Source organism: Miniopterus natalensis, chromosome 14, assembly GCF_054644295.1.
Source record: "Miniopterus natalensis isolate mMinNat1 chromosome 14, mMinNat1.hap1, whole genome shotgun sequence".
In the NCBI taxonomy this organism is placed as follows: domain Eukaryota; kingdom Metazoa; phylum Chordata; class Mammalia; order Chiroptera; family Miniopteridae; genus Miniopterus; species Miniopterus natalensis.
The window spans coordinates 29340938-29364849 of NC_142094.1; the positions used below are offsets into that span (position 1 = coordinate 29340938).

The 23912-nt window shown below is 45.5% G+C and overlaps 1 protein-coding gene across 1 annotated transcript in view; it reads left to right on the top strand.

Moving 5' to 3' along the window:
* Positions 1–204: 204 nt before the first annotated feature.
* CCDC6 (coiled-coil domain containing 6) overlaps positions 205–23912 on the top strand; it is a 98427-nt gene continuing 74719 nt past the window's right edge. The window contains exon 1 of the mRNA XM_087824410.1: positions 205–537. Coding sequence (XP_087680536.1) covers positions 241–537 — 297 coding nt within the window. The 5' untranslated portion in view covers positions 205–240. The remainder of the gene's footprint in view (positions 538–23912) is intronic.

The following is a 23912-nucleotide window of genomic DNA, read 5'->3' on the forward strand; positions in this document are numbered from 1 at the left end:
GCGAGCCTCGTGCAGTACTGCCCGAGCCCGGGCGGGGTCTCTGTTCTCTGGCAGAGGAGGTCCCTTGGCAGCGGGAAGCTCCCTCTCTTTCTCTCGCCGCCGCTCCGAGTCTGCGCCCTGGTGCCAGGCGCCCAGCTCGGCGCTCCCCTGTGCTCGCCCCGCGCCCACTCATTCGCAGCCCAGCCTTCGCCGCCGCCGCCGCCTCCCTGCTCCTCCTACTTCCCCCAGCCCGCCGCGGCCATGGCGGACAGCGCCAGCGAGAGCGACACGGACGGGGCGGGGGGCAACAGCGGCGGCCCGGCCGCCATGCAGTCGTCCTGCTCGTCGACCTCGGGCGGCGGCGGCGGCGGCGGCGGCGGCGGTGGGAAGTCGGGGGGCATTGTCATCTCGCCGTTCCGCCTGGAGGAGCTCACCAACCGCCTGGCCTCGCTGCAGCAGGAGAACAAGGTGCTGAAGATCGAGCTGGAAACCTACAAACTCAAGTGCAAGGCGCTGCAGGAGGAGAACCGCGACCTGCGCAAAGCCAGCGTGACCATCGTGAGTGCCCCCGGGGGCGCGCCGCAGCGCCGACCTCCGCCCGCGCCCGGGAGGGGCTGTGCCCGGCCCCGGCGGCCCCGGCCTCCCCGAGGTTCCCGGGGTCCCGCAGCCCGCACGCTCTGCCGAGACCCGCCGGCCTCCGGAGGGTGGGAGAGAGGGAGGTGCCCCTGCGGGGCCACGAGGGTCTGCCTTCCCGGGGGTGCAGGCCCCTCGCGGGGTGCGGGAGAAGCTGCTGCTGCGACCCACTCGCGCTCCCTTTTCACCTCTGGGGAGGAGGCCCCTCCCGGGCCGAGCCGGAGGCTGGCGGCGTGGCTGGGGGGCGGGGTGGGACTTTTTCAGCCCTAGCACGCCTGAGGGGTGCCTCCGGGACCCGGGGAGCCCTGCGCTCGGGGAGAGGGAGGAAGCGGGGGCCTGTTTCGGGGGCCCGGCTTGGGGCGCGGGGGGCGCGCGGCTGGGCCGGGCACCCGCCGGCAGCTGGACGGCCCCAGCTGGACGGCCCGGGGAGGGGGCGGGAGAGTGGCCGGGAATCCGGGAAGTGGAGTTTTCTGGCCGGGACCGGGAGGGAAGGGCGGGTACCGGGGCCGATGCTCCTGCCTCCCTCGGAAGTCCTCTCCCGGGCGGGGCGGGGGCGGGGCGGGGCGGGGGCGGCGCGGCGGTGGGTGCGGCATCCGACCCTGGCCGGGACAGGTGAGGGGCGTGAAGCCTGGACGGGCTGGAGCGGGCGCGAGGAGGTCGCGGCTGCCCTGCCGAGCGGGAGGAGCGGACGGACGTGTGTGGGTTTCATTGGCGGCGAAGCGTCTGGGGGTATTTTGCTCTAAGTCCAGATACTTGACGGGAGAGCACACTGTTGTGTTAACACCTGGCTCCCCCGAAGAGGGTCAGATTCGCGTGTCGAGCTCCCTCCCGGGCAGCAGGCGTCTAGAAAGTCCGCCCGAGCTGTGACGAGGCGAAACAAAACTGGAAAAAGTACCCCGGGCGCCGTCGCCTAACACCCCTGCCGGCTGGCGCGCTGTGAACGCGCGGAGTCCCCGTGCAGACCACCCTGTTCGGGTCAGAAGTTTCCCCGCCGCGAGCAGAGAAGGAAACGTTAAGAAAGCAAGGGAATCCATTGCCCTCGCTGCTGCACAATAGCTGATTAGACCGAACCTTCAGGTGGAGAAAGAGAGAGGAATTTGGGGATGGATCAAAGGTCACACTGAGGAAATGGAAGTGGGCAAGTTTAGGATGCCCCTGGGCCAGGAAAGCCGTCAGTGGAGGAGCGGATTGAATGTGGGAGTAGGTGTGTGCGCTCTCCCAAGGCTAGCTCGGGCATGGAAACGGGATGGCATTGTGAATTTGCTTAGAAAGCAGGTTTCCACCAAAGTTTCAGTATGATCGGCAGCCTAAATACAAATTGATTGTAGAAAGACACTTTGGATGCTCAGATCCAGTCCTGCTGAATGGAATCGGAGCTGTAAAGTGCTCCAAGTGCCCCTTTGGTGGGAAGGGGGAGAAATTTCCATAGGCAGCCACTTCCAAGCCTCCTCTGTCTGTTTCTTGGCCAAGAGAGATGTCTCTGCTGAGTGAGGGTTTGAGAAGAGGGCAGAGTTGGGGGAAGCAGTTTATTTAAGGTTTGAGTTAGTAAATGAGAGGGTTAGTATCTTGGAGAATGTGAACCACAGAAAGTAGTAAAACTTATATGAAACAGAATCTCTAGCCTCTTGCATACAGTGAGCAATTCAGGCTGTTTTTGTTAGTTTGGGAGGGAGATTGCGGGGTGGAGATACTATGAAAGGGTTATCTGTTTAACACTTGACTGTATTATAAGTAGGTCTGTAAATTGTACACAAACACGTCGGTTTTGCAAGGACAAACATGTTCATTCCTGGTGTATAAGATCAGAGGCCTTCTGAACACTTGGCTTGAAGAGTGTGTGAGGTGGTTGGTGGCTTTATTTCTTAGCACTTACCCTCAACCAAAGCTGACATCCAACCAAGTGTACTTTGTGAAATGTTCTGTGGCCTTATGAGTAAAGTTTAAAAATTGTTTTAGATGACAGCTTACAAGTACTAGAAGCCTCCCAGTTCTTCCTTAATCTCTGAATATATTCAGGGAGAAGAAAAAAAAGTGCTTGTGGTTTACCTGGTTCTTGAGTACTTGGCAGGTGTTACTAAGGCAAATGCAGAGAAGAGGTTCCTTTAAGCTTTTGAAAGTTTTATTAACTGAACTAGGACCCAGAATGTGAAACTACGTGAAATGCGTCTGTGGATGTAAGGAATCCCTTGAACAACACTGTGTTGTGCAGCTTAACTTTGACAAAAACAACCACCCCTGACAACTCTAGCTTAAACGTAGCCCTTGCTGGTAGCTGCCTAGGAAGTTTGTTTTAAGATCTAGGTATTCAATTAAATGAGGCCTTTCTATATTTTTCACTCTTTCAGTTGATTTGAAGTGAAGATGGAGCTATAATCCTATTACTTGCCTCCCTGGTTCTTATTAGTTCCTCTAGTTATAATATTATCATGTTTATGAGCACAAAAGATGATTATCGATGTCTTTTTCTTTTCCCTGAACATGATCAGGAAGGTATATCGCTAATCAGCTACACCCTGGAAGAGAGAGGCACCTTCTTTTGTTTTGTTTTTAGCAAACTTCATTTTTTAGAGCAGTTTTGGGTTCCCAGCAAAATTGATTGGAAGGTACAGAAATCGCCCGTGTACTCCCTGCCCTTCTTCCCTTCCCCTGTTATCAGCATCCCCCACCAGAGTGGTACATTTGTTATAACCAGTGAACCAGCACTTACACATCATAATCACCCAAAGGCCATAGTTTACATTAGGGTTCGCTCTCAGTGTTGTACATTCTGCGGGTTTGGACAAATGTGTAATGACATGTATCCATTAGTATCATACCGAGCAGATACAGTGCCCTGAAAGTCCTCTGTGCTCTGCCTTTCCATCCTTCCCTAACCCCTGGCAACTACTCGTCTTTTTATTGTCTCCAGTTTTGCCTTTGCAGAGTGTCATGCAGAGATGGAATCATACACTATTATAGCCTTTTCAGACGGCTTCTATCACTTAGTAATGGGCATTTAAGTTTCCTTCATGTCTTTTCATGACTTGATAGCTCACTTCTTTTTAGCATGGAATAATATTCCATTATCTGGATGTGCTACAGTTTATTTATCTATTTACCTACTGAAGGACTTGGCTGCTTTCAAGTTTTGGCAATTATGAACAAAGCTGCAGTAAACATCTGTGTGTTGGTTTTTGTGTGGACAGGAGAGTTTAGCTCATTTGGGTAAATTGCAAGGAGCACAGTCACTGGATTGTACAGAAGAGTACTTTTTACTTTTAATTTGGTTAGGAAACTGCCAAACTGTCTTTCTAAAGTGGCTGTACTATTTTGCATTCCCACCAGCAAGGAAAGAGAGTTCCTGTTGCTCTACATCCTTGCCAGCATTTAATATTGTCAGTATTGTGAATTTTGACTATTTTGATAGGTGTGTAGTGGTATTTCATTGTTATTCCCTTTTTTTTTTAAGCCAAGTCCAAAAGCCAGTAGAAGCTTGTAACTATTGGTTATTTCTGCCTCTTTTATATATAAATGCTTATTCTGATCAGTGTACCCACTTAATACAGGAATGGTTTCATGGACATGTGTTTTTAGCATTTAGAGGTAAACATCATCTACGGGGAAGAATCAGATGTACAGGGCCCTTCATCCATGTCTGCAAGCACATCCGGGACATGGAGCTTTCCCCTAGTGTTTTATTTGGGAATCAGAGGTTTGGAATGGAATGTTGGGAGTGATTCTGCAGTTTCTCCCAGTAAGTCAGCCATGGAACCAGGCTGCTGATTATATATCATAATTTCTTATTTGGAGTTGAGAAAAATAAACAAAAAAACAAGTGCCTGGTTGCCCTGTTGAGTAGCTTGTAGATGTTAGGCTAGATCTATCTGGCTTGGTACTGTGGGTGAAAATTGGAGGTTATCTTAATTCATTGTAGTGAGAGGTGTCCGGGAGTAGTGGTCTCTGAGGAAGGTGAGGAAATGCAATTGTGGGCAGCAATTGGATGGCTTCAAAGTTCTGGGCTAGTTGCTGGTATTCTCAGGAGTGTACCCAGGGCCTCACACCTGGCATGGCTAGTTCCCTAAAGTGTACGCTTTTCTAGATTGGTTCAGATCTTCAGCATGTGCTTGGTTCACAAATAAAAAGCCTATTATAAATCACTAGTATTTAAGTATCTTCCTAACCATAAAATTAGTCCTTCATTATAAAAGTTTACAGAAATTTAAAAGTATTTGGAAGTTAGTGTAGAAGACATGTTGGTATGGCATGATTAGAAAAACCTGACTATTTTGAATATCTGCAATGTAATGGCTTCATTATCCAATAAGCCACCATATAGTTAATGTTGTGGATTTTGGGTTATTTACTCTGGAATCCTAATACACCATTTTCCATTTTTTAAGACTTCATTTCAGCAGATTCTCTGAAGATAGGAGATTAATATTACCCTTATAAAGAGATATATTGTGTGTCTGTTTCCTGTTTAAATTTTTTTTTTTAGGTTTTTGTAGAAACACCCAGCTTCAGACACAACTTTGAGAAAAATATGACCTCGCAGTTAGGTCTGATTGTACACAAGTTCAGTCTTCCTAAGAATAGCCTCTTAGATTTCTTCTGCAGTTAAAGTTCTTCACATTTGTCGGTTCCTTATGTGTGTTTCATGTAATCTATTTGTATTTGATTGAAAAAACACAAAACCTTAGAGGAGTTGTCACAGCCTTTTACAGTGTTCTTCATATTTATTTTGCTGGGTATGGGGAATAGTTCAGAGAACCACCAGTATCTGGTTTGTGGTGATTGTTGTTCAAGATCAGAGACTGGTCTAAAGCAAAACTCCGAAGCAGGCATTGCTTGCTTTAAAACCTTCAGTGGCTCCCCATTGCCCTCTGGATCCAAGTAAGCTTTTGGTAGTGTACCAGACTCTGTGATCTGGCCCTTCTCGCTTCACAGGCACACCCTTCACCTTTTGAAGCTCTCAGTGCTTCAAACTGCTAGTTCCCGGAATTAATTTTGGCAGGTTTCTCTGGGTCCTCTAGGATGTACCTCGAGCCCTTAACTGTTCTTCTCCTCCCCTCCTACACACTGGGTTTTGTGCCCATTCATGTCCCCTCAAGACCCATCTATAACTGCCCCATTGCCATCACATAGGTCTCCCCCAGTGGATGTGTAAATGTGTGTGTAGGGGGCAGAACTTGTCTTATTCACCCCCATTCCTCAGTGCCTGGGTGGGTAGAATATTTGGGTTGACTCCAGAGGCACTGGGTGATGAGGCGTTTTTGCTCTTTTTGCCTGGGGCAAGGATGCTGATCCTGTCTCTGACCTAAGCTCGTAGAGTCACTGTCTTGCATGTGTCCTCAACAACAGCAAGCAAACACCATCTTCACTACAGTTGGTTCAACTGACTGGATGGATGAATGGATACACTGTATACTTTGGGGGACCGCTGCAATCAGTGTGTGCCCCAAGCCCCTGCCTCCTAACCATGGGTGATGTTGTAGGCTACCTTGTAGCATATACCTAGACGTTTGTGATACATTTCCCTTTTGGAAGGGGACAGTGTTCACCTTTCCAAGGGTTTTGAGTAAGGCTCAGGGGAAGAAGTGGCTCTTTTAGAAGTGTTCAGATCTGCCACCTCAGTTTTGCTGGCGGTGACAAGCATTTCTTTAAAGTTGAAATGCCCCGCAGCCGCCTCTGGGATACAGCTTTGGACTGTGGTAGGAGGGGATGTATCAATGCAAGTACCTGAAGCTCCCGCTGGAGTATCTGCAAATACCAGGAGACTTGCTGCGTCCTTGTGGATGTCCACGTGTGGCCTGCAGGCTGGAGTTTGGGAGGTTGCTATAGCGTCACACAGTGTACTTGCGCGTGTGTTTTTGTGTGTGTGTGTGTTTCCCCCCTTTTTTTCTTCTTCCTTAAATCATGCCTTGCAGAGCTAATTGCACTTAGACGTAGAAATGCTAATCTCAGTTTTTAGACTACAGCCAGGTGGAGCAAAGGAGTCTCAGTTATCTTCCTTGTTCCCTCCCATCCTTTTTCCCTGGGTGGGTAAGGTGTTGCTTTTTGTTTTCAATCACAATGCAGTTGCTTTTAGATAGATTGCATCATTGTCAAAGCCGGGGAAGTGATTGTTCACAGGTTCAGTGTGTTCCTGCTTGGTGGTGATTGACATTTTCTTGACAGGGAAACTAATGCTCTGGAAAATATTTCTAATCATCAAGATCTTGGAGTGGTGTTTCTTCCTACTTCCCCAAGGCTGTCAAAATTTTCTTACCTTTTAAAGCCCACAGTTGTGAATTTTATCCCTCTGGTCATACCAGTAAATTGCAAACTCACTTTGTATAGGTGTTCTCAAGGGAGGGGAATGCTACAAAAGGGGTTAATAGTTCAATTGATGATTATTTAGGATTAACTCACCCCCTTCCTTATTATTGGTCCCTAGATCTGATGCATGGGAGGTAGTTTAATGATTAAAATTTATTATAATACTCACATGGTTAATGCTGGGAAATTTTCTGTGATTCCCCCCCCCCCTTTGCCTCCTCAGTAAGGCATAAAATAGTTATGTGACAAATACACCCTGAAATAGGCAGGATTCAACCTACAAGTACTTATGAAGGGCTTATTGTGTGCCAGATACTCCAAAATATTCAGAAGGAATGCAAGGGCTTCTCCAGCAGCCTACCAAGGGTTGCACTTTACTTTCACTCAGCTTGGCCCGGGCTGGGTGCTGTAGGGACTTTAGAGTAGAGGGAACCGGCTTCCCTTGTCCAGCACTTTCCAGCTCAGAGTTGTGAAGTACAGAGCTAACCAACATGTGAGTGGAAGCAAGAAAGAAGTTCAGGCACGCTCCTGCAGGGATGCCTGGGGAGGGCTCCATTACCTTCCACCTTCCGAAATGAAGTTCACCTGTTTTGTGAATACCCGTAGGGGGAAACAGTTTCTCATACTCACTCAGTTTAATGAGCCTGTAGTGTATTTTGTAAGGCAGAGATGGGGAGAGCTGTTGCTCAATTTGTCTATGTCGAGGTGGCATGGGAGGCTTTTGTTTGCTTTTAATTTTCATTTTTATGTGGTGGTGATTGAAAAAGAAATGCCACTGATGTTTTAATGTCATGGTTTGCATCTGCCAGTAGATAGAAATTATCTAGGTGGTTTTCCCTCTATTTCTATTACTCCCTGGGCCCTACCCACTTTCCTTTCACAGAATATTGTGGAATGGACCAAAATTTTCTTCAATCTGAAATCTGTGAAAGCAAAGACTTCTTATGTTAAAAATAGAGATACTAGTTAATGGGCAATTTCAAATGCCAGTTTTTGTGTGTGTTTTTTTTAAAGCAGTGTTGATTGACAGGATAATCTTCCACGCATCTGTTCCAGAGCAAATCAGCCTTGGGTGCCAGGTGTGTGTCCGGAGTGATCTGGTTAATACCCTCCAGGGCATCTCGGGGCACTAGGGATCAAATGAGGCCACTCGGTACTGCGGAGCGGAGTTGGGATATTCAGCCAGACATAGGTCATAATTCAAAAAAGTTTCCCATAGAAGGAAAGAGGAAAGTGAAAGAATGAGAGCAACGTGGGGTATGGGTGAGCTAAAGCAAGTTCCTAGAAATCTTGTGTCTGCATTAAACACTTCATGGGTTGCTCTAGTAAGTGAACAGAGTCTTTTGCGTTATCAGCTTTTGGAGACTGAATTAGAAGGGCTAAAATCTTGAGAAAAATAATTTATTTGGTGTTTAATTATAGAAAGAGCTTCTCAGCTCATGAAATTGTTTGCATGTAAGTGGTGGTTTTTCTTTAATTGTCCTAATATACCAACTCAAATACTTTTATTCTATTGAGGTTTTATGTTGTTGTTGTTTGGTTCTTCATTGGACAGGCCTTAATTTAGCTAAACAAAAACACTTGCTGAGAGTCAAAACATTGTTTCTCTGCTTCATTTAGTAGCTCCTGATTATAGTAACACTAAAATTTGAGGGGGGAAGATCAGCTAGATGATTTAAATGTCTTGGCTAACCAAGGAGTACAATTGAGTACATATGCCATAAAGTTGAGGTTTGGACTTACTGAGGTTCAAATCACTACCTGGTAAGGTGCCCTATGTTTTAGAAAGTATATTAACTATTTCACATCATTTTGAAACTTGAATGCATGTAGCTTGGTATCGAGAAGCACCTTAGGTTCTAGAGAATAGGGTCAGTGACTTTTGTGTGTATGATTAAAAAAATTGTGGTAAGATATACACAGATAAAAGTTACCATTTTAACTGTTTTTAAGTATACAGTTCAGCAGCCTTAAGTACATTCACAGTGTTGGCAACCATCACCACTATCCATCTCCAAAACGTTTTCATCACCCCAAACAGAATCTCTGTCTTGATTCAACAATAACGCTTCATTTTCCCCTACCTCCGTCCCCGGTAACCTCGATCTCGAGCGATTTAAAAAAATTTTGTTTTTTGAAGGAAAAAACATGCTCTCATCTCCAGAAGCAGCTAGCTGCTTTTTAGTGCCCTGGTGTTAAAGTTATGAATTTGGACCTAAAGCATTTTAATTAAAGTGCTTTTGATATCTTGCTTCAACTTCAATTTTTATTGCTTTTTGGCTGTCATGCATCTGGGTCTTTGCTGTCTTCAGCAGACATTTACAGCACCCCAGTCCAGGGTTTGGTGCCCCCTTTTTTTTCTTCTAATTTGCATTTAGTGTTAGCACCCAGATGTGCAGAACCCTGGGAAGGAGTAATCCACAATGAGGGCTTGTTGCCTTTTTTTTTTTTTAAATGCGCTGTAAGCGTTTAATTTCCTTCATAGCATTTTGCATATACCATAATTTAAGAAAGAAATGAATAATTCTTATTTCCAAGCATCACTCCGCTTCCAAGTTATTTTGCGTTGCTGTGATAACAGCCAGTGTTTTCCCAGTGCCTACTGTGGGACAGGCGCTGTTGGGAGGGGTTTGCTTATATCTTCTTACGTAATCCTCACCACTGTCCTGTGTCATCAGTACTGATGTTATCCATTAATACAGACTTGCAAATTTAGGCCCAGAGAGGTTATGTAACTTGTGGCTGGAATTTGAACCCCGGTCTGGCCTCCGAGCTGAAGCACAAGGCTACATGGCCTGTGGGAGGGTGGGATAGAGATTAATTTATGAGCAGTTTTATCTTTATCTTGTTGTGGGCGTTTTCCTCTTCGGTGTTCCTGCACTGCTCTGTTCCTTCAGTTAGAGCGATCGCGGCTGCCCTATTACCACAGCAAATTCTCAGGATGCCAGGCCCCAGGGAGTGTTTCCAGGGCCGCAGACTCCCAGCCTCAGAAAAGAAACAATGATGGAGAGGGTGACCTCAGTGCCTGGGGGACAGCCTGTGCGCCCCTTGCTGGCTCTGTCTCCCTCCAGTTTTGAGCCTTGGTGTCTTCCACCCCTGTCCCCTGTCCAGCGAACCCCAGTAGGTTGCCACCTCTGCTTCTGTAGCACAGCCATCTGGGCTCCCATCCCAGTCTGGAATCAGTCTCTTGGTGGTACTTACGTTATAACCTCTATTTAAAAATAGTTCGACCTGCGTGGTAATAGTGGATTTTTTAAAAACATGTATTGATCACCTGCTGTATGCCAGACAGAGTGCCACATGTAAGAACTGGGATGAGACTGCATTTGGGGAGTTGGGACCATAGTCAGGGAGAGCTTTCTCTCGTGAGGTGATTGTTAAGCTAAAACCTGAAGGATAAGCTGAAGTTGATCTAGAGGAAGTGGAGGTGTGGGGGCCATGGCAAGAGGAGGCATGCCTCCTTACTCAGGTGCAGAACCTGAATGTGTGGGAAGAAATGAAGTTGGGGAGCGGAGCAGAGACTGGGTGGCAGGTCTGGTGGGCTGTTTCCCAGGTTCCATCCAGGGGCTGAACTACAGAGGAGGGGACAGAGGGGATAGGGGAACAATAGGAGCATTTCTGCATTTTAATAACCCACTCTGGCTGCTTATTGCAGATGTTTATTTGTGTTTTCCTTCTAAACTATTTGAAGACCGATGCTTTGTCATATAGCATCTGTAAGATGATCTGTCTTACTCCATGATAATAATAGCTACATATTACAGTCTTACTGTGTGCCTGGTAGAGTTCTGAACACATTGCGTTTAGGGATTCATTTCATTGCCACAGCAACCCTTAGTTATCTCCTTGTGGCAGATGAAATGAGGGGTAGGAGTCTCAGCAGCCTCTTGAAAGTTGCAGTGAATGTAGGGCAGGGATTTGGTCACGGGCAGTGTTGACGGTGCCTTGCACAGTGACTGGCACGTAAAAAGCCTGCCATTTGAAGGGTTATGTGCATTTCCCCACATCCTTAACCCAGTAGCTGCTCGATAAAGTTTGAGGACTTTATTTCAGTAAAGTGCACAAGCTTGGAATGCACATATTTATTGAAAAGTGCTCCATAAACTGACAAATGGATTTAATTACCACCCCTCTCAAGGTACATGTTACCAGCAATCCCCCTGAAGCTACCTTGTGCTCTGTTTCAGTCATTACCCCCCAGAAGTAACCTTGTTCTGACTTCTGTCACTACAGATTTCATTTTGCTTATTTTTGACCCTCATAGAAGTGGCTGTGTATAGAATGTATTTTTGTGTGTCTAGATTCTTTACTTGTTTTCCTAGTTCGTACACTTGCTAGTATTCAACAGTACCTGTGTTGCTGCATGTAGGGGTAGTTCTTCTTTATTGCTGTGTAGTGTCCACTGTGTGAGTTTTCAGTTTTAGCTTCTGCCCCCTGGGTAGCCCCAACTGCTCCCCTCAGTGCTGATCACTGGGCATTGGGACAGTGTGAGAGGAGTGGCACAGCAGAGGACACAGAGCCTGTAGGACATGGGCTGCAGTTAATTGAAGTTCTGGCTACCTTATTAGCCAAGTTAAATTGCAATCAGGGCCTTTGAGCCTTGGAGGACTTACCCGTTATAAGGACAGCCTTGCCCTGGCGGGTGGCTCACTTCATTGGAGCATCGTACACAGAAAGGTGGTGGTTTCGATTCCGGTCAGGGTGCCTACCTAGGTTGCTGGTTGGATTCCCGGTCAGGGCATGTACAGAAGACAACCAATCTATGTTTTTCTCTCACATCAATGTCTCTCTTCTTCTCCTCTCTCTCTAAAATGAGTAAACATTATTAAAAAAAAGAACGCTACAGTCTTTTAGGCTTAATACCAGTCTTGTTTCTATCTCACTGTTGTTAAGAAGATCAAATGAGACAATGCACATCAAAGTATTTCGGTTGTGAATTATTATTTCTGTAGAAAATGATATTAAAGAGTATTACTAACCAACCCTTTCTGTTGGTCTTCAAAATGTATTTTAAAATCAAAACTGTTCTTGATTATCTTATAAGATATGGCAGCAAAATAAGGTCTGGTAAAGCTGAGAGGGGGCGATGGAGGCAGCAGGCACCAAGCTCTCCGAGACCTCAGCCTGGGGAGCTCTGCAGCCTGGCTCCTCAGGGCCTTGGGGAGGCCTGGGAATTCGGCCGATTTCCTGGGGTTTGGTGAGTCAGGATTGAACCAGCCTGTGTGGCCCTGCAAAAGCAATAGGACAGCCGGAGGCAAACATGTTTCCTAAAAGATCCATTTTTTCCCTTGTGGGTCAGTTGCGGGGCTCTTTCCATTATTTCCTGAAAAAAGAGCCAATGTGTGCCTTCTCCCAGTTTTCTGTCTTTCGCACTGTGGGCAGCAGCCAGTCAAAACCTGGTTCTCTGTTCTGTGACTTTTGACTCTGTTTCATGGGGGTGTGGATTCCAGAGGGTGGACTGTGGTGGCTGAGACACAAGAACCACTTCTGCTTAACTGTTGGTCTAAAGAAGAGAAACCAGAACATGCATATCTCTGAAATGGGCTGACTTTGCAGGCATGCCTTTACAGTACCCAAATGACAGGAGGACAGCCCCACTTGTGATCCAGGGGCAGGTCTGTTTGCAGGGGACTCCCCAAGTGACCTCTTTTCTTTCTCTTGCCTCTGGATCTCTCTGGTGACAGAAATGGCAGCCTGGGGACTCTTTGAAGGTTGAAGGAACATGCTTTTCACTAGGGGTGTTGTGGTTTTCTTGTCCTGGCGTGAAGTCTTTTGGAATGGTGAAAGGGGGCAAGGAGGACAGTTTGTGTAATTCAGGGACTCAGCTGGCATTGTAAATACATAAGTTAAAGTAAGCCACCTTGAACCCAGGAATGCCCTTAGCCTTTTCGTAGTCATCTGCCCACCCGGGAGGTGGGGCCATAGCCAAGACTACCAGGAGTCTGGTTTCTCTCTGCCTCCCTCCGAGGCTCCCTTGAACGCCTTCCCATGGAACTCTTTTTCAGGTAAGGAAGATAAGCACTAATGACTTCAGTCCCTTATTTGGTTGGTTCTTCCTTGGCCCAGAGCCTTGCAGCTCTGGGTCAGTGGCACCTGATGGGTGATGTGATGAGGCAATTGGAATTCACTTGCTAGCCCACAAATAAAAACCAGTAGGCTCTGCTGCTTTTCCTGAGTCCAGTGTATTGTTTCTCTGGCTCTCAAATTCCTGTGGGCTCCCCTGCTCACCTTTTTTGCTTTTATGCTTTTAATTTTGCGTGTTGCAGATTAGCATTCTCCATTAGGCTATCTGTGTGAATTACTCTTCCTTTCAGTTTTACTCATTAACTTCTTTCTGTTTTTCCACCCCAGGGTTCTTTGAAAGAACTTGGTGTAATGGAGAGAGACTTGGAAACCAGATACGGTTCCCAGATAAATAAAAACGCAGGATGAGGAACTGTATTTAAATTTCAGATAAGCAATGAATATTTTTTTTAGTATATGTATGTCCCAAATGTTGCATGGAACATACATACACTAAAAATTATGCATTGCTTATCTGAAATGCTCTTTTAACTGGGCATCCTGTATTTTATAAATACAAACAGACAAACCCATAGGGTTTTTAAAAATCTCAGTCCTGCTCCTTCCTAGCTCTGTAATCATATGGCAGCTTACCTGAGCCCTAGGCTACCATGCCTTCTTTTCTACAAAGGGACCATGGTATCTTACCTCTCAGGTGTTGGGGATAAATGGTGTGACTTATGAAAGCCCTCAGGACGCATTCAGGACTTCGTCCCTCTTTAGCCAATGATTGTGGATTTGCTTGCTGCCCATCTGCTTCCTTTTCTCTTGTCTTTTGTGATACTGATACCATTAATAACCTGGTTATTATTAACAGGAAAGGAATAAAGGGGAGACTAGATAATATAGGCATGATGTTTATACAGCTTTGCCAGAAAGCTGCAGTTAACATTCTCCATGCCTGTTCCCCGCAGATTACTGGGGGAAGGGACTGGACAATAGATGCATGCTCGCTAAGGTCTGGGTGACGAGGGAAGGTAATTACCTGGCAGTCCTGGAGAAGGCAGGTCACTGGCCAGAATAGGTGTGGCCACTGCAGGCCCTGGAAGATTTTATATTTAAACTACTGAACAAAGGGAGTTTTCTCTTTCTCTTGCTGTTCATGCCTGACTCCTGGCTCGCAGGGCTCGCATGCTCTGCACATGGCTCACAGCCATGCGGGCTCCACACAGTGGACTAATGAACTTTAGCCTGATGTTGCATCGGACCCAGCTCCACCATGGAACAGACACTGGACGCTGGCTTTGCTTCTAGCTCTACTAAAGCCCCAGCTGCATATCTTCCAGGACTGGTGTAAGGGCAGTGGGACTTTGGAACTGAGGGGTGTAACTCAACGCAAATAAAAACCACTCATTCTCCCGTCCCCCGGGGCCTCTGGAAATGCTTATTCCGTTGGCACCCCAAAAACCCCACTCACACTAGTGATAGAGGAATTCCACCCACCCAATCTTACAGTAGCAAAGCCGATCAAGCATCCTGTCCTTAGCGTGGCTCTTTGGGGTCTTCTCAGGATGTCACCTCCTCTTTCTCAAACTGCTCTCAGTTTGCTTTCACTTTTTCTGTCCTTCCACCACCAACTTCCTTATTTCTTCCTCTCTGAAGGCCATCTTTGACCGAATGCCTCAGGTGCCTTCCTTTATTTGGCCACATGTTGCCAGCCTTCTTGTTTCATTTCTCGTTTCCTTCTGAGTCTGAACTGGCACAGGGAGAACAGGGCTCTTTGGTCTCTCACTGCCTGTGGAGCCAAGCAACAAACACCTACATATCCTTTTAGGGTCTTGGTTTTCTCATTTCACTGAGAAGGCTTGTTTAGAATTCAGGGATTGCAAACTCGCAGTTGGCATTTGGCCCGCAGGTGAGTGGTTTGGCAAGACCTTTAAAAGAGAGCCTTAGGAAAGGCACAGATGCTCCAGCTTGGGCATCACCTGTGCCTGTTGCTTCTCACCTCTGCCAACCTCTGTGGCTATCACATGCTTACTCACTTCCTGCTCTAAGGGCAATTGAGTTTGAGATCCCTGGAGCTGTGCTGCAGATAGTGACTAATGAAGCCACTGTGCACAGTTTGCTTTAGCTTTTGACACAAAACCATAGGGCACAGTTATTGCAGCTTGACAGGCTGAGAGATCCGAGGTACAGAGGCGTTAACCTGCCAGGGTCATTCAGCTGGTAGGTGCTGGGGCCAAGATTTGGCACCCTGGCTCTGGAGTCCCCTGCTCTTAACCACTGTGTTGTATTTCTGTGACCTCTTGCAGCTGTGAGGTTCTATGACATTCCTTGAAGCTCAGAATATAGCACAGGTTGGTTGGTTGGTTTTTAAAATTCATAGTCTAAGTCATTGCCCTATCATGTGGGCAGTTGCTCTGAGTCTTGACTGGTGAATCCTTATAATGAATATTCCTTTAAAAGGATTGTCCTTCTGTCCCTTAAAGGTGTTTCTGAGAGTTTTCTCTTCCTGTGGCTTTTCTCTAACCTTTATGATGAGGTTTCCTTGCTGTTCATTTAAGCAGTTTTTGGACACCTACTAAGCACCAGCTATGTGCTTGAGATGCCCTTGGTAGGAGCAAGGCAGGCTATGAATAATAGCTGAATGTCCCACCCTGGGCCAAGGGCCTGCTGTGAAAGGAGCTCAAAGGCTGGTAGGAGAGACAGGTGAGAAAGCAGTGACCACACCATGGTTGACCAGTCAGGGTTCACACAGGAAAACAGAAACCCTGTGAAGTGAGAGGGAGAATGTCCTCCAAGGAATTGGTTATCCCAGTAGTGGCATTGCTGAGAAGACAACTCACTGGCAGGTGCACTGAGGCAGCCCAGGTGCTTAAAACAGCAGGACACCACTCCCACACCCCCTCTGGGGGACAATGGGAGGAGGTGGTGGTATCAGAGGCCAGGGGCAGGGGTCACCCAGAGAAGGGTAGAACAGTGGTGGGCCTTGAGATAGGAAAGCAGCCCGAGGTGGAGAAAGGGGAGAAACACCCTCCTCCCATCCTCCGGGCTCTTGCCAGCACCTCTCTGGTCAGGCTGACTTGGAACTTAGCTGACTTCTGGGAACTGGAGGTTGCAACCTGCAGAGCTTACCCCTACCTTGCAGAGCAGGGGAAGATCAGTGGAGGGATCTTGGGCCAGACACACCCAGCACTGGCTCAGGGAGTAATGAAAATGAAATGACTATGTCTGGCCTGGGCGGTCCGAACACTTCACAGATGACAGAGTGTTGGAGGACTCGTAGGTTTTTATTCCCACAAGCGGATGTGAGTGAAGGGCACGCCAGGAAGAAGGAACTGCATGGACAAAGGCATGACAGCTTGAAATAGCAGGCTCCACTTTTAGCATTCGATTGGCTACATGGATACATGGGGTCTCTCCCGTCCCTCTTTCTTTGGCCTCGGGAGCCCCTTTTGCAGAATGCTTTGTCCCACATCCATGTTGCCTTTTGTGGCTGACCTGAATTTTCTCACAGGGGAAAGCCAGGCCGGGAGCTCTGCACCCTGATACCCTCAGGGTGCCATTTAACAGTTGTAAACAGCTTGGGATGACTTGCCAGCCCCAGGAAGGAGTTCGAAGCCAGTGACAGTTACATGTGGTGCCTGGGTCCCATTGCACCTAGGCTCTGATGAAGATGTTCATGCCTTGGGAGAAACAGCTGCTCACGTTAGTGACATCATGGCGCTTGACATTTGTCTCCTAGCCCCAAACGTCTGGCACATGATCGTGCTGTTAGAATATGTTTCTCACATTCCCCTGCTGTGAAATTGGATACATAGTTTTGTTTAAACTTTTTATTAGGGAAATTTTCACACATACACAAAAGTGGAGTGAATGAATGTGCAGACCACCCAGCTTCACCAATTATCGGCACATGGTTAGTCTTAATATTGCTTCACCCATAGTTCATTTTGCATCTCTGATAAGGACTTTACAAGGACCATACCATTATCACATCTTAAAAAAATACTTGTATTTTCCCTAGTGAATTTGTGTCTGAAAGATAACCAGCAAAGACTTTCCTGGAATCAAATAGGTTGTCCTTGCTTCCCTCTGCTTTAAGCCTTTACTCCTGTGCCCTGATCTAGACCCCCCCCGTGTGCTGACAGCATGCTTTGGGGCTTTCATTTTTTTAATCCTCACCTGGGGGTCTTTTTTTTATTGCTTTCAAGAGAGTGGAAAGCGGGGAGAGAGAGAGAGGAGATGAGAGAGACACATGATTGGTTGCCTCCCACACACACCCCGACTGAGGGCAGGGATTGAGCCTGCAACCAAGGTATGTGCCCTTGACCAGTATTGAACCCGAGACCCTTCAGTCTGCAGGCTGACACCCTGACCACTGAACCAAACCGGCTTTGGGACTTTTTAACCTCTGCCTTGCTTCTTGGTACTAGTCTCCCAGGCATCCCCGTCATACTGGTTCTGCCCTCAGGAAGGTATGCAGACCGACTTCCCAGCCCCTACGATACACAGTGGTACGAATCTCAGGTTGTGCATGTGGGGCAAGAATCTTGGCTTTTACAGTTCGGCCTCAAGGAAACCTGAAGTGAAGTGAGAATCTTTTGCTTTTACCTGAGAAATATCTGATGAGCGTCCTGGAGGAATTATGCTGTAAGAAGATGGACTGGCATGTGTAAGGGCTTCAGGAAGGTCTGTTGTGTGTGAGGCCGTGCAGGTCTGGAGAGCACCAGACAGCAAGCTGTGGGCAGTGTGTGCAGACTGTGTCTTCTGGACAGGCAGAAAAGGGACATCTTTGCCCAGAATCCTCAGCTCTGAAATCGTAGCTGTGTATCACCTATACACAGCTTCAGCATTTCATTTGAGCCTCGCAGCAAGTCTGTGGGGTAGGTAGTGGGAGCCTTGCCTACAAAGAAAGGATCTGGGGCTCAGGTGAAATGCTTTTAAATTATTGGCCAGGGAACAGTGTTGGTAAATGGGACAGGTGGGATTGCAAGGTAGGTGGCCTGACTCCCAGGCCAGGGTTCTTTCCACTCTGTCAGCTCCTTGGCAGAGAAGAGAAAACGGGTCTGGTAGTTCAGTCCTTAGAAACAAAAGGGGACTGAATGGAGCTTTGACGGTAATTCATGAGGTAAAGGTAGCAAGTCTCCTTTTACCAGAAGTTTTCCAAATACTGGCTGGACCTGAGCAAGATGGGCCAGTACAGGTGGGAAATGAAACCTCAGTGAGGGCTGGGACAGGAGGGCCAAGCCCTTCACTTATGAGTCTAGGAAAAGAAATGTGGACTGTCCTGGTTGTAGAAATGACCTCTGAGGGACAGGCTAGTCATTTTGCTCTCATTGGCCTGTGTCAGCCAGTGTTGAAAGTGGGCCGCTGAGTCGGGGACTTGCGACATTGGTTATTTTCAAAGCTGCTCTCTGTGGGTATAATTTAACCCCTGTCGATAGCCTTTCACCTTTCGGTCTGTGGCTCGGAGACTTTGCTGTCCATCACAGTCACCTGGAGAACTTCAAAAGTCATGATACCTGGGGTCACATCCTTCAGTGTCTGGGGATAGGAGCCAGGCATTAGTATTTTTTTTAGATTCCCAGGTAATTTTTAAATTGTTTTGGACTCAGCAACAAAGTTTGGGAATCAGTGGTCTGTACATTTGCGAGAACATACTATTTTTACCTGAGGCTTGAGAAAAGTGCTGCCCTTTTTAAAATGTTCTTTTTATTTTTTTCCCATTAGTTATTTTTCCCCAGCTTTATTGAGATATAATTGACATAAAAAATACAAAAACAAAATTATTGACATATAATGTTGTATAAGTTTTAAGGTGTACAGCATGTCGATTTGCCAGACTTGTATATATTGCAGAATGGTGATTACCACTGCATTAGCTAACACCTGCATCACGACACATAATTACGTAGTGTTCTTTTATTTCTTTTATTTCTTAATTGAATTTTTTGAATAGGAAAAATGTCTCATGATATGCTCTCCTTTTCCCTTTCACACAAAAGGTGGTGTAGGTGATTCTTTATTTTTTGTTGTTGTTTTCTCTCCCACTTAATATTTTGGAGATTTTTTTCCATGACAATACATTGATTATTTCCTCTTTCTTTTTTAGAGTTGCATAGTAATCCCCTGTGTGGCTGTCTAACCATCGGGCATCAGATTTGTTTTCAGTCTTTAGTCTCACAAACAGTGTTACAGTAACCTTGAACATGGGTCATTTTGTATGTGAGTGAGTGTGTTTCTAAGGGGATACACTGCATTGGCTAATGATCTCTTAAACCATTTCCTTATATAATGGTCCCTCGGTTTTTGAATGTACTCCGTCCTGGAAGCCCGTTTGAGTTCTGAAACGTTAGAAAACCGAGGGATCCACACCCAACAGTTGGGCCTCAGGGTCTTGCCCTCAGCGGAAGCCATGTGGCAAGTTCAACTTCTGAGGCGTGTTCGAAAACCGAAGCATTTGCTTCCAGGTTTATGGCGTTCGTAACCCCAAATGTTCGTCAACGGAGACATTAGAAAACTGAAGCACCACTGTATTGACTCAGTCCTCACATCAGTCCTGAGAGGTAGCCAGTATTATGATCTTCGTTTTACAGATGAGGAAACTGAGGCTCAAAGAGGATTGGGTGATGTGCCCAAAATTATACCCCAGAGAGTGGCAGAGCCAGAATTCACACCTAGGTAAGTTGACTGCAGAGGAATTCCTTCACTTCGAGATACTGCCTTTCTGGGTAAATTCCTAGAAGAGACATTGCTGGGTCAGATGGGGGTGGGGGTGTGTGTGTGTGTGTGTGTGTGTGTGTGTGTGTACACACTTTGATTAATGTTGCCAAATTGCCCTCCATAAGACTTTTAGTCATTTCTACTTCCATTGGCAGGATCTGAGAAAGAGTATGTGTGGCCCCACATCACAGTTTTATCAAACTTGGATTTTGCCAGTCCGGTAATTGAAAAGGGGCATCTTGGAGTAGCCTTTGCATTTCTCTGGAGTGGGTGGGTGGGTGAGTAAGCATCTTGTCATGTTTGCAAGGGCATTTGTATTTCCTTTTCTATAAATGCCTAGTTCATAGTCTTTCTCATTTGGGATGTTGGTCTTTCTCTTATCCACTTTTCCTCAGCACTCTATGTATTACAGGAACTTGTCCTTTTTCCACTTTTGAGTTGCAAAAAATTTCCCGCTTGTCACTTATCTTTTGACTTGGCTCTAGGTGTTATTTTTAAGCCACAATGAAGTTTCTTTAGGCTCTCTTAACGTCATTTATAATCTACAGGAAATATTGTTTTGATGTATTTACTCTTTTGAAAAAACAATGTAGGACAGATTACTGTTGTATTTTTGTTTAAATGACATGAAGCACCTTTAAGAGAATTTAAGAAGAAATCATAGAAGTAATGATGCTAGATGTTCTAAATTGCATGAAACTAGTTGAATTCATAGCTGAATATTAGAAGCGCATCTATCTCCTGGTGTCTTTTTCCCTCATCTTTCTCTACAGTATCACTTTATCTTTCATATAAGATCTTGAATTAAGGTACATCTCTTCTGACAAATTCATCAATTACTGAATTGCTTGCATTTTGGATACTATTATCATAGCCTTTTCCTCTCTCCAGAACCTTCTTAAGTGGACCTAAGTTTAATTGGCATGGTTTCTCTCTCCTGGTCAGTTTCCAACTCAGTTTATCTGGTGGTTTTACTTTACTCTACAGTATTTTCCATTTCTCCTGCTTAAAGATAGGTTTAAAGCTCTGGACCTTAAATTTAATCTTCTTCTATATTGACGAATTAGCCAGTCATCTTTGTTGATCTCACAAACATTTCTGAGGATATTCTGTGTGACAGGTACTGTGCTAGGGTCCCTGCCTCTTGGAGCTTATATTCTAGTTAGGTGGGAGATAGACAGCAGACAATTTCAGGTTACAAAATTAAAATTGTGAAAGATATGCAAATTGGTTCTCAGGATATGACCAGGGGGAACTGAGGTAGTTTGGGGCAGCCAGGGACAGCTTCTGTGAGGTGACAGTAGGCTGCACCATCATTCTGAATAATGAATAAAAGTTAACCATGCAGAGGACTGGTACAAGCATCTTCTGGACCAGGGGGACAGGCCCTGCAAGAATCTTGAAAGCAGCAGAAGCATGGTAAATTTCAGGAGTTGAAAGACGAGAGTGGTCAGAGTATGATTTGGATATGGCCTGGGGAAGGATCTGGAAGTAGGTGGGGCCAGTCTAGACAGGGTTTATAGTCTCTTTTCTGATGCCACTGAGCTTGTGAGTAAACCCTGAACCATTAGTAAAACATGTAAGGCGTCCATTTGAAGGGAAGAGACCTTTTCTTTAGCTTTCTCTCTCGCTGTTTTCAAATGTCTGAGCTGAGAGTACCCTAGGTGTCATTTATTGCTAGTCTTATGTTCATATATTTTTTTCAAATGCTAGCCCAGGGAAATCAAATGACTTAAGTCCACTCTGGTAACCAGTAGCGTCAAAATTTGAACCCGGGTCTCCTGATTTATAGATTGTTCTTTGTACTCTGCACCTCCTCTTCCGAGAAAACATGTGTTCTCACTAAAAATTGAAATGTGTTCTGATGTGTGGTTTTTTTCCTGACTTGTGTGAGAGGTATAAAAACGAAATCATTTAAGAATTTTGTTGAGTCACATTTATTAAAAATACCACACAAAAAGGAAGACTGTCTTCTAGAATGTGGGATCTGCTGAGGCAACGCCCATGCTTCTAATCCTTTAGCTTCTGTACACCCTTTAGTAATTAGAGCATCTAACTTAAATGCTTTTAAATTAGGAATAGGTTTTTATTCTAGTGATTATGCCAATCTAGAACTTTCTTCATATGAATACATTTGGCCTGGGAGAAAAAAAGGCATTTTAATCCATTCCTTCTTATTTTTTCATTGGGATATGTTTTTGCCAATAGTTTTTATGTTTTAAAATCCAAATGTGGCAAAAAGATGTACTGCTTGTTAAGCATCCTGACTTGGCTAGGGATTGAAGAAGGAATGAAGTTGGAAGGACTGTAGATATGCAGTAAATTTATCCAAAATAGGTTTCTTCCTTCCTGTCCTAGCCGGATTTTTTGGCATCTCCCTAATATGTCGAGTCCTTTAACCTGTTCCTGGGATGAGAGAAAGACTCTGTACCTTCCCTTATCGGGGCCTGTGCATTTTTGTGTTGTAGTTATCCCTGAAGTATTTGATGTGCACATTTCAGATCTTGGCTGCTTATTTGGGGGTAGAAAGGGACCCTGGAAGAGAAAGTGGATTCATTGGTGCTACCAATGAGCTGGACCAGAGGAGAGGTGAAAAGTGAGTGAAGAGGAACAATTGATATTAGAGTCTTAGATAGGCTGGGGTCAGATGTAGGAAAGTTCCCTCCTGCATGGATCAGCTGCCTAGGGCCGTGAATAGAGAAGAATTGGGTTATCCAGGGTGTGATCTGGGTCTGCAGAGGGCACCAGAAGCCTGAATAGGGTTTGCTTACTTGTAAGGTAGAGAGCTCTTTCCGTGTTTCCTGCCCAACACTGTTAACATCTCTTTGCATATTGGTGGGCTTAAATCTGCAGATGAGAAGGTGAGCAGGAATATGCTACTGGCATTTTTCCCGGTGTATATTGTGTGTTCTTTCTTTCCCCCATCCCATCATTAAATATTATTAACTGCTCATATCTCTTGTCCCCAGTTCTGAGCCCTCTGTTACTCACTTGTGGAGATCATCTGAGGCTTGTGTTTCGCTAATACAGAATGCTTAGGTTCCATCTTAAAACGGAAAAACATAAGTAGTTTTGTATTTTTAGGAAAGGTAAATTTAAAAATTAAATAATTGGCGCACTTGGAATTCAGGCCATATAAAAGTGAAAGGCAATTCTCTCTTATCCTTGACCCTGGTTCATCTTCATGGATATAACGACTATTACTAGTTTCTTAGGAAATTTTAAAGTGTTTTTCTGGATATATTTTATGCACGTCCAAGGGTGGGCCTATATTGTCCCCCTTAAATAATACAGAAATGGGAACACATTGTACCTGCTCTTCTGTATCTTGTTTGTTTCACTTAACGCATCTCATGAGCTCATCCCTATCGGTGGTTATAGAACGGCCTCATTGTTTTGAAGGGCTCCCTATAAAGTATTCCATGAAACGGGGGCACTGCTTTTATTTATTTATTTTTTAACATATCTTTATTGATCTCAGAGAGAGGAAAGGAGAGAGAGAGAGAGAGAGAAACATCAATGATGAGAGAGTCATTGATCGAGCCCGCAACCTGGGCATGTGCCCTGACCGGGAATTGAACCCCTATCTCCTGGATCCTAGGTCGATGCTCAACCATTGAGCCATGCCCTGCCGGGCACTGTTTTTATTTAACTTTTCCTCTGTTGTTTCCAGTCTTTCCTTACTACAACTAAAGTCACATTTAACATTCTTTAAGAATTTTTAAAACCTAAATCTTAGCAATAGTTTGTATTATCTATAGGATAACTATCTAGGAAGAGAATGACCAGTTCAAGGAGTATGTATTTTTAAATGTTCTTGTTTATATTCATTTGGGCAGCATTAAGTCATTTTTTTTATTGTCTTCCTTCTCTTCACTTGTTGTTCTTTCTTTTTATAAAACCCGTTGTCTGTTTTAGCCTTTTCTTTGTTCTTTGGGTAGAAACATCTCTAATTCTCTGAGTTTTGAATTTTATGATTTTCCTTAGAAGTTACTACCATGCTGCTTGCTTCTCCCCTGCTCCCCCCCCCCCCCCCCCCCCGGACTAAGTGAGCTTTCTTATCGTTGAATACTCTTCTTTTGCCTAAATAACATAGAAGTCAGTAAGAAGATAGATATATGATTTTTACTACCAAACTCTCCTTTTAGTAAGAATCTGCAAATTGGGAGATATTGGGGAGTATTTTTGGAGTACCACTAAAGATCTCTCTTTCGCTAGCATGGATCACATCCTCAAGTCACATAAGAAGGTGATGGTCTTGCCCGGCTGGGTGT